Source organism: Pomacea canaliculata, linkage group LG8 (genome assembly GCF_003073045.1).
Source record: "Pomacea canaliculata isolate SZHN2017 linkage group LG8, ASM307304v1, whole genome shotgun sequence".
Taxonomy (NCBI): Eukaryota; Metazoa; Mollusca; class Gastropoda; order Architaenioglossa; family Ampullariidae; genus Pomacea; species Pomacea canaliculata.
This window is the reverse complement of record NC_037597.1, coordinates 13,170,872-13,181,949: the sequence shown is the minus strand read 5'-3', so window position 1 is coordinate 13,181,949 and position 11,078 is coordinate 13,170,872. Positions and strand designations below refer to the sequence as shown.

Below are 11,078 nucleotides of genomic sequence, written 5' to 3'. Positions count from 1 at the left end.
CGCTGGTTTGCTGCCGCTTGAATCTTATTGTGCCGTGCACCATTTTAAATGTTGGACTCGTTATAGTTAAAATTCATATAGCTTGACCTCGTGGTCCGCCTTTTGCTTTCTTCTTTTCTTTAACTAGAGTAATAATATGTCTATATGGTGATGTTAAAAAAATCTATCATTAATAGATATATAGCTCGATCTGATCCTATGCTCCTTCTCCCAGTGAGACTATAATTGAGGTTAACGTCGCAAACTGAACAAATAAGTTGCATCTAAAGCCATAAAATAAATTCCAGAAGTGAAATGCGTACGTGCACACACGTTTTTCGATCAAGCAAAAGACGGAACTATACAAACCAGGCAGGTCTTTGTCGGTAATTATATTTTACGTCTTTCATAGGTCCTCCAATCTAAATCACAGAAATTAAAAAGAATCCTGAGGTTCACAATTGGTACACACTCCCATCAATAAATAATCCAACCCAACCAAGACCAAAAAGAGAGGAGGGGGGGGGGTGAAAAAAAAAGAAGAGAATATTGTCGTAGTAATCACACGAGGCCTGACGAAAGTAGGGGGGAATGGGACCGGCGGGTCTGATGTAACCGGGCCCACGGTTGTGAAGGGGGTCCGGCCTTAGTGGATTTTTTTCTTCTTTTCCTTTTCTTTGTCTTTTAAAGAAACTTCTGAGAAAAGAACACCTAAGTATTACGCATGTTAAGTTATATATAGTTTCTTAGCAAACGTATTAGACGTATAGGATGCACGTCGATATAAGCCATATGTAAATTACCAGTATGTACGTAAAAGGTAGTTACTTGAATAACGTTAATGAATGCTAACCCTAACCCTAACGGTCACCGATCACAAATCACACAAACTATAATCGAGCGATGGAGTCGTTGCATTGAAGTGGTCGAGTTTGCAAATGGTCAAGTCGACCCTCTTTAAACTGCATGATGGTCGATGGGGCATTGCAACGAGAGGTTCGATCTGAGCTTACGTGCAATAGCGGTATGGTTGATGCCACCTCAAGAAACTGCGTTATTTGTCACCATGTGCGTTTGGCCTTAGAGGTCGGTTAATCAGGAGTGGTTAATACAGCGAATAAAAGTCCTTATAAGTGGCAAAAACGACCCGGAGATGATAGACCGGATGCACTTGTGACTAATTCTACCAGTAACAATAGAGTTATGTTTCCTGATATTTCACAAAGTTGTGCAAGGCTTGGAGGGTATAAATATGTTTAAATGTTCCAATCCCACATTGATTATATACACAACACCGTCTAAACCATGATATAAGAGATATAAAATGACTTCGAAATTATCATGTCTGTATGAAGGTGATGCAGGTAAAGATGGAGAAATAAAGTTAGAAGAGGGAGTACTTAAAGCCATTCCAGCATTACCAGAAATCATATTCCATCCATCAACAACTGTAACAAAAAGTGACATTCTGGATTTTAAGGAGGAAGGATTTTTATTACACAATCTTCTCTCAACATCAGAGTGTAGTCATTTTATTACCGAAGGTGAAAAGGCTGGATTTGAAGCGATCCCTGGCGTTAGGGATGATTACAGGAGTTCACAGCGGTAAGCAGGCCACGATGTAAACAATGTCCTCTTCACCTCTCACTCTATTTTGTTCTATCAACATAGGTATTATTTTTTTATTAGTCTGAAAGTTCATTATCAATACATTTAGGTTATGTTAGAATTCCCTCCAAGAGTACAAACGGAGTAACCAAATTTATGAATGAATTCACGAATACTGAAGCTATGTTGAGAGTGACTCCGCACAAGATATGGAGTGATCGTTCTTCGTCTCTTGTCGTCTGCATTGTGTCTGTTGTTGGTTTGTACTTCTGTTATACACATGCTATGTTCTGGGTTGTTTTTCTTTCTGCTTCATGCTTTCAGTGTTTATACCAACATTTCTTTGTTGTATTAAATTTGACAATGAGAGAGTTGCATAGCAGATAGCATCATCGTAGGTTTAATCTCCTTCATTCATAATGCCATACCCTTATTGCTGAACATAAGCTGTCATCATTTAAACTTTGGAAAGGGACATCAAGAGTACAAGTGTTTCACAAATATGGACATGTTACAGCATTTCTGCACACTCTTTGCTGACTACCAATCAAAGCAAAAATTTAGTAGAAACTCTTGTCTCTGCTATGGATTATTTACTGGCTCCTTACCAGTATATTCTGGTCTTTTGTCTGTCCACATTCCTGCTGGAAACCTCTGCTCTTCATCATGCTCTTGTATTCTATACATACCACCTACACAGTCACATATGGACAGCATATGTTTTCCATTAGTACTTCTAAACAGTGAAAGTCTCTTCTATACCATATTTTAGGTCCTCAGAGAGAATGCAATTTGCTTTGGTTTTGATGCTGTATGATAAAAGTACTCGATGATGATGATGATGATGATGATTGTTATTTCACTCCATTGATGTTGTGCAAGAATAAGTTTGACTCAAAATCTTAGTCAATGCAAGAGATCAAATGTGGCTATTCATGACTAAAAATTTTCTGCAGACATCAGTTTCTGATGCATTTGAAGTTTGGCTTTGACAAACTAATCTGTATTTATTTTATCCTAAATGATTTACATGTTCATACCTATATGTGCATGCACATTAAGAGAATGCATTATGTGACAGTAGCACAGGCATAATAAAAGAAAGAAAGAAAAACAAAAATGCAACCTGTATTCATGGTTTTTTTTTTCCTTAATCTAAACAGGATAACATTTGATAGTCCAGCACTTGCTAATCTTCTCTGGGAAAGAATCAAAGCCTGGGTGCCAGTCATCAATATTAGTGGAGATCCCCATGAAAAGCATATTCATGGAGTTACTTTTCTTATGCAGGGTACATGGCAACCCCTGGGACTCAACAGTGTATGTATTTTTTAAAAATTATCTGATTCTTTTTTTCTTTAAATTCATACATGTGTCTTGTTCATGCACACTTTCTTTCTACATGCTTATGGTCAGGACAAGGTCACCGTCATTCTAAAAAACGAACAAAAAAAATATGCCTTAAGTTTAGACTTAAAAGTTATAAAAGAATCTGAAGTCAAAGGCTGATGGGTTATCCATTCCAACTTGATGGGGCTTGGTAGGAGAAAGACCTCTGTCCATGCATCTTCGTCTTGGCTAGTGGGACTCACAGAAGCTTGGTGTCAGAAGATGAGTGAAGAAGCCATGCAGGAGGGAGTTTGGAGAAGCATCAAGGAACAGTGCCAGAAATGGTGGAATAAGTCCAAATGGAAAGTTTGTAGGCTATACAATCTGGCAGCTAGTGAAGAGAGTAAATGATAGGTGATATATGTTCACATCTAGATGGTCTGATGAAGCGAACAGCATTATTCTAGATCCTTTGAAGTCTGTCAAGAAGATTCTTGGGAATTCCAGCTAAAAGAGAATTACAATATTTCCATCCTTGAGGCAGAGAGTTTTAGTTGCATCAGTGGTGAGATAATGAGGAATGGTACTAATCCTGTGAAGTTCAAGATAAGCAGTTCTTCAGACAGAAATATGCTGATGAAAAGTCAAACTCTGAGAATAACTCCCAAGCTGTGGACAGAGGTGGAGAAAAGAATGGTTTATTTGTTTATAGACAGAAACTGAGGAAGAGAAGGATGACTCACAAATACCCTAGAATAGCAGAATACCATAGAACACTATAATTTGAAAAAAAAAAGATTGAAGAATTCATTTCTATGGCACTTACTTAAATTCTAAATGTAATTGCCCACTGGGAATTACCCATTTATAATGGTTGTGAAAATGGTTTTAGATTTGATTTAAAGAAGTTGTTGATGTTGCTGTTAAATATAAAATATGATAAAAATTTGACATAATTTCTTTGTAGATGTTCCGGTTGTGTCGCTATTTGCCTGGAGGCCATTTTGCTCCACACTTTGATGGCCACTTTGTACGCAGTGCTCAGGAACGATCATTGCAAACATTTATGCTGTACCTGAATGGTAACTTTGAAGGGGGTAGCACTAACTTCATCCATGAAGATCAACATTTGTTCAAGGTAGAACATAACTGTTAACAAACTGGTTCATACATACACTGGTTCACTTGAACTTGAAAAGTTGCTAAATGATAGTATGCTAAATAATAGTATTGATAGTATTTTTCTTGTCTGGTCACATACAAACAGTTATGGTAAACTATTTTACAAAAGATTTTTATGTTTGTAGCACTCTAGAAGTGTACGATGAAATTGTTTAGTGTAAGGTTCGCGTCAGGGTTAGTGTCAGGAGACGCGTCACGAATTAGCCTAATTCGAGGCCAGGTAATTATAGGTAGGCGGGGATCAGTAACAGCGGACAGTGGGGGAAACCTTTTCTGTCCGTTTTTACGACCTGACAGGGCGCCGTGACTTATAGAGGGGATCGAGAACTAGAGCCGGGGGTGGCAGATGTAGTAGGTACGGGATTAGCGCAGTAGGCAGTAGTAGCGTTAGTATTAGAGCGATAGCGTTAGGCACAGGTAGATTGGGTGACGAGTAGTCACGTGTCTGCTTAGTATATAGTTAGAGGTAGATGTTTAGTCGGGGCCTTTTCTTCCAAAACACATCACAGTAGCAAGTCGGTGGGGGGCCAGAGAGGAGGCAGGCCAGCAACCGAGAAAAGAGTTGAATAAAGAAATTTCAACGTGAGAAACCATCTTGTGTTTTTCCTGTTCAACGTAGCCCAACCCTACGTAGCCATTGACGTATTGGTTACATTTCTGGCGCCCAATGTGGGGCTAGTTGTACAGGAGCAACTTTAATTCCTCGGCAGAACACCATGGCTGACTGCAGCACAAACAGCACCGGAGCAGCAGATAAAGACAGCATCATCGAAGAACTTCGCCGCCAGCTAGAAGAGCTCCGGTCTGAAAGTGCTAGGAACGAAGTGACAAAGGCAATACATGTGCAATTACTACCGCCCGTTCCTCTCCCAGAATTAAAAACATTTACAGGGCTTCCGCCTACATCGCCCCAAGAGGTCACCTTCGAGAAGTGGAAAGTGCAGGCGCTCGAAATACAAGACGATGCACTGATCGAGGAGAAGTTCGCGTTCCTGAGACGAAGTCTGAAAGGAGCGGCACATCTCCACACCAAAGACAAACAGTATGGCACCGTCAGCGAATTGGTTGCAGACTTGCAGGCGCTGTTCGGGGAGCTACGAAGTGCAGACGACATCTATATCGAATTGTGTCAGATGAGACCGACCAGAGAGCAGTGCCTGTCACAATTCCTTCTGCAACTCTCCACGAAGATGTCGGTGCTAAAAACATTAGGTGGCCTGACGGAGGAGGAATGCAACCGCAGGCTGTATTATATATTCTCCAAGGGAATCTCCGAACCGATGGTCGCCATGGACATTCGAAATAAATTTGGGATTCCTGGGGAAGGTAGACCCACCTTCCCAGAGTTATACTGCCATGTGCGGCAGATTGAGAGTTTGATCTCAAAATGTGATTCATCAAGTGAGAGGGGCGAGAGATGCACCAAAGCCCGTACAGAGGTGCGTGTCACCCATGTACAACAGGACAGACCGACCAGTAAGGTGAGAAGAGGCAAGTACTGTTTCAAGTGCGGGGAAGAGGGACATTTTTATCGTGAGTGCAACAATCCGGTGAATGCAGCGCTGGTGGTGCAGAGAGAGAGAGGGCGGAGGAGGCAGGATAACAAGTGGCGGAAGAAACAGGGCCTCCCCGAACTGAAAGGGACCACCACAGAGGGGCGAGTGCTGGTCCAAGAAGGCGACCGTGAGACCCCAGCCGAGAAGGTGAGAAAGCATCATCATCTCCTTTCAACCGCCGCCAACACCATCGAACAGGGCCTTTTAGAACTACGGCCAGTTCGGTTAAACAGTGCAGTGCTGGATATTCCTCCGCAGCAAACTGTGGAACTGTGTGGTACCCTGACAAACACTCTGAACGCACCTGTTACAATCACCGCGCGTTCACAAGAATGGTTACCGGAAAATATCACGGTAGTGTCAGCCAGTGTCACAGGGTCGAGAGTGCAGGTGGCAGTGAGAAACTCCTCTTCCAGACGACATGTGACGCTGACCAGTCGAGTGGTGCTCGCGGAATTACACTCACCCGGCACAGACCAAACAAACCTCGAGGCGTTGGTGGGACCGAGCTGCGAATCACCCATCCGCATCGACGGCGTGACGTCACGCTGTTTGATAGACAGCGGCTCGCAGGTGTCTATTGTGTCGGAGTCTTTTTTCCGCAGAAATATGCGACATCGACAGCTGGAAAACCTGGATTCTACACTGCAAGTGATAGGAGCAGGCGGTCATTCTGTGCCCTATATTGGTGTTGTGCGTGTGTCGGTGTGGTTGCCTAAAGATGTCGTTGGTGTGGACAGTATAGTAGACACAGTGTTACTTGTCTGTCCAGACACAGAGTATTCGTCACGTGTACCAGTGATAGCGGGCACCAACATCCTGAGAGCCTACGCCCGGCAGTGCGAACGTATGGCGGGGCGGAACTTTACCACAAGACTACCGCTGTGTGGCATGATCGCTCACGCCTACAGGGAGGCGACTAGTGCACCAAATGGACGCCTGTGCCCGGTGCGACTGTTGACACCGGACATAACACTGCCACCCCGCTCGGTGACCGATGTCCGAGGGATTGTGCGGCATGGTGCAATCATCAACAAGGACGCTGTGCTGATCCAAGAGCCGACAGTGGAGGCGTTACCGGACGGGGTGTGCGTGCTGAGTGGCAAGGTGTCAACAAACACTCTTCCCCGGATTAGGGTGACGTTGTTAAACACCACCGATTCACCAGTCATTATCAGAAGGAAAAGTGTGATAGCGGACCTGTTCACCATACAGAGTGAATATTCACTCCCCAGTGTGTTACAAGACTTGAACTGCGACTTACAAAACGACAGCCAGGGCTCTGTGGAACGAGTTCTTCATGACTTATGGATTCCCCGGCAGAATTCTGTCTGATCAAGGTCGGGATTTTGAGTCAAAACTCATCCAAGAACTGTGTAGCCTGGCGGGAATCCAGAAATGCAGGACCACGCCCTATCACCCCTGCGGAAACCCTGTGGAAAGGTGGAATAGAACGCTGATCGGTATGCTGCGAACTCTAGAGACTGAACAGAAGAAAGACTGGAGGAAACACCTGAAGTCTGTGGTACATGCCTACAACTCGTGCATACACAGCAGCACGGGATTCTCACCCTCCTACCTGTTCTACGGACGGCACCCAAGACTGCCAGTCGACCTGGCATTTGGCCTGGACATAGGAAAGCGACAAGGGAAGAGTTGCAGGCAGTATGTGCAGGACCTGAAAGAGAGCCTCCGTAGTGCATACAGAATGGCCACAGAGCAAATGAAAAAGGCCTCTCTTAAAGAACAAGATAAGGTATGATGCAGGAGCTTTGGCAGCTACCTTAGAAGTGGGAGACAGAGTCCTGGTAAAGAAGATGGGGCCACGAATTACATCCAAAGTGGATGACCGCTGGGAGGAAGGAGTTTTTATCGTGATGGACAAAATGAACAATATACCGGTGTATGTAGTTCAACGAGAGGACGGCTCCGGACCAAAACGGACACTCCATCGCAATCTATTACTCCCAGTGGGTGCATTAGGCTGGGCACCACCTTTGGCCCAGGAAAGAACCACCAGAAACAACAATCCCAGACAGCGCACAGACGAGGTAGCAGCCACACCCCCCGACTGTGGAAATGGTGAGGAGGACGAACCGGTGCAATTTCCAGACATCGAAGTGGGCCTAGAGTTGAGGCCAGAGGCACCAGAGTTTATTCCAGCAGCGGTACCTGCAGAAAACCGGCAGGAGGAAGTAGAGCAGGAAGATGAAACTGAGGAGATAGCAGAGAGCGACAGTGAAGAGGAAGATGAAACAGAGGAGATGGCAGAGAGCGACAGTGAAGAGCAGCAACCTCTACGCCGCTCTGACAGAATCCGCCGACCGGTGGACAGATTAAATCTTATGCACCGATGTGCAAGTGGTAATCAGTCGGACAGGGCGAAGTTGCATGGTGTCCGACAAGAGATGGCAAATCTTTTAGCTTCTAGTCAGAAAGCTCCCCACCAGGTGATGCAGTCTGTATGGTTGGCCATAAACGACGTAATGGAGGTGTTGGACAGGTGGTTCAGCTTACCTGTAATTGAAACTGATGTGTGATCGGTCGAACCTTTTTCTTCAGCAGCTTTATTTTGACAGACACCTTTAGGGGAGTTCTGAAATTTTGTTGTATTGAATTGATGTACATGGATGTGTAATACTTGTTACGCTATGGTAATTAGGTATATATGCTGCAGTTTGACTGTAGAGATTTGTTCACGGGGAAATCTTGTTTATGTTCGGGTTGATGTTTCCGCTTTTTCAAATGTAATTGAAAGGAAACATTTTTTTTTCTTTCCCCGGGTAAGTGTAGCACTCTAGAAGTGTACGATGAAATTGTTTAGTGTAAGGTTCGCGTCAGGGTTAGTGTCAGGAGACGCGTCACGAATTAGCCTAATTCGAGGCCAGGTAATTATAGGTAGGCGGGGATCAGTAACAGCGGACAGTGGGGGAAACCTTTTCTGTCCGTTTTTACGACCTGACAGGGCGCCGTGACTTATAGAGGGGATCGAGAACTAGAGCCGGGGGTGGCAGATGTAGGTACGGGATTAGCGCAGTAGGCAGTAGTAGCGTTAGTATTAGAGCGATAGCGTTAGGCACAGGTAGATTGGGTGACGAGTAGTCACGTGTCTGCTTAGTATATAGTTAGAGGTAGATGTTTAGTCGGGGCCTTTTCTTCCAAAACACATCACAGTAGCAAGTCGGTGGGGGGCCAGAGAGGAGGCAGGCCAGCAACCGAGAAAAGAGTTGAATAAAGAAATTTCAACGTGAGAAACCATCTTGTGTTTTTCCTGTTCAACGTAGCCCAACCCTACGTAGCCATTGACGTATTGGTTACATGTTAATAAAGTTAAACATATTTTTTGTGCTTGATTTGTATGTTGTACATTATACAAGAATGAAGATGGGAAATACTGTGCTGAAGAGAAAAACATTATCTGCAGTATCCAACCTGAAGCAGGACTTGCAATTATTTTCAACCATCATCGACTCCACGAAGGCCAGCAATTGAAGTGAGTTGTTGGTTATCATTCTCACAGATCAGCCTTGGATTAACCAACATGTAAAATAAAGAGGTTCTTAGAGCAGAAAGAGAAGGGTTTACCAGTCCAGCTTAGTTCCTTTGCTGCAAACTATAATTCCTTGGCATGTGTTCGTGCCCTATTCAGTGGTCATTGCAATGCATGGGGCACATTTTTGTCAGCTGGATTACAATAATTAGTTTGAATAGATTGTATTCTGGGAAAATGATGAAGGAAAGGAAGCAAAGCAAATGATCCAGGGCAATGTTTTTGGATATGAGTTCTATTTCTTTGACCACAAGTCTGAAGTATTTTATGTAAAGGCAGATTTAAAAACTGGCATGTAAAAGTTAGCTCAGATCATCTTCAGTACTTTGAATCTTAAGTGTTTGGGCTGTGCTTTGGACATCAGCAAGTGACCTTAATCATGCAGTGTTAAGATTATCTTACAGTTTTGCACAAAAATGGATTCAATCATGTTTAAGTGACAGTTACTATTGAAACTCTTACTGGTTAGATGAAATATATTTTTTTTGAATTATTGTCTTATAATATAAATAAATCAGCTGTCAAAATGGGCCTTTCAAAGGAGATATAAAGTGTTCACCCTTATAGTTCATATTTGGAGTATTATAAAAATCAGTGTACACTGCATATTTTGGTATTCACATGCAAATTACCACATGCAAATTACTTGTGAACAATGTAGAAAAATGAGCAAAGATTCACCAGACTAAAGTTGATAGGTTTTGGTGGTTTTAACCCTTGTCAAATCCAAGTCAGTGCATTGATGAATCTTGTTAAGCAGAGCAAATAAATTTGCAAGCATTAGTAGGCAGCAATCTATATAAGGGAGGCAACCCTGCTAGGAGATCCAACCCTTGTAAAGACTGGATAACTATCAAAGCAAATTTCATTGCAAGAGGTAATGATTTATAAGGAACTTATTAAACATTAAGAGTAGATTGATTTCTGTACAATGTCTAAAGAACTCATAGCATGTAACAGACATGTTCAGATCTATATTTAAACAAAATATTTTGGGGGTTTCAGAGATGGAGTTAAATATATTTTGAGAACGGACATTATGTTTCACAATATAAGCCAAGGAATCAAAACACCTTCTCAAGACAAAGCTCTTGAATTACTTCAAGAAGCAGAAAGAAAAGAGGTGAGCTTTATTTTTTGTAATAAAATTTTACATAAACATAATTTGTGATTTAATAAATACATTGAAAGTAGCTTCATTCAAGTTTCAGGTTTAAAAATAAAGGGCAAAATGTGTGTATTATTCAAAGTAATAAAGCTATAAAGATGTTTTAACAGAATTTACTGAGGGTGGTAGTAAGAATGGGTAAATGTGCTCCATGAATATAAATCCAACACAATAGCAACTAATTCTTTTTGTGATTAAAATATTGAATGATTGATTAACAAGACATATAAATCCTCCAAATGGTGGAACTGATACACTGTTATTTCTTTTTCTAGGCATCAGGTGATTGTTTGGAAGCAGCAGAACTTTACCGAAAAGCATTTAAGCTGTCACCTGAACTTGCAGCTTCCTATGGAAACTAACATGGATTTCTTTTGTTGTTGTTGTTGATCATGCTCACAAAATCGATCTATAAACATTGTTGTTCAGTATTTTGAAAAACTGAAGAATTGAATGAAATTTTTTTTACTAAAGGCTTGTGAAATTCTCTTGATAACATCTGAAGTGTTCATTGTAGTAAAGTGTATTTGGGAGATAAGATTATTTCAAAACAATGGAGGACATGAACATTTGTTTAATTTTTGAGATTGATGCATTTGGGCATAGTATTCTGGAGTAAAATGAGGGTCCACTTCATAAATGCATTCTTTTAGCTTTTTTTTTTTTTTTCATTCAATGCATTTTCTTTGATTTTCCCTGTTTGTCT

The 11,078-nt window shown here is 42.1% G+C and overlaps 1 protein-coding gene across 1 annotated transcript; it reads left to right on the top strand.

The window, feature by feature from the left end:
* Positions 1–964: 964 nt before the first annotated feature.
* Positions 965–10,928, top strand: LOC112570498. Its single transcript, XM_025248936.1, has 6 exons — positions 965–1,584; positions 2,751–2,907; positions 3,884–4,054; positions 9,032–9,147; positions 10,210–10,327; positions 10,648–10,928. The coding sequence occupies exons 1-6, from the start codon at positions 1,304–1,306 to the stop codon at positions 10,732–10,734; spliced, it is 930 nt and encodes a 309-aa protein (XP_025104721.1). The 5' UTR covers positions 965–1,303; the 3' UTR covers positions 10,735–10,928.
* Positions 10,929–11,078: the final 150 nt, after the last annotated feature.

Excerpts from the sequence above, each read along its gene's own strand:
- LOC112570498 (XM_025248936.1), top strand. The coding sequence starts at position 1,304 with ATGACTTCGAAATTATCATGTCTGTATGAAGGTGATGCAGGTAAAGAT. Across the intron at positions 1,585-2,750 it reads GATTACAGGAGTTCACAGCG|GATAACATTTGATAGTCCAG; the intron begins GTAAGCAGGCCA and ends TAATCTAAACAG. Across the intron at positions 4,055-9,031 it reads AAGATCAACATTTGTTCAAG|AATGAAGATGGGAAATACTG; the intron begins GTAGAACATAAC and ends ACATTATACAAG.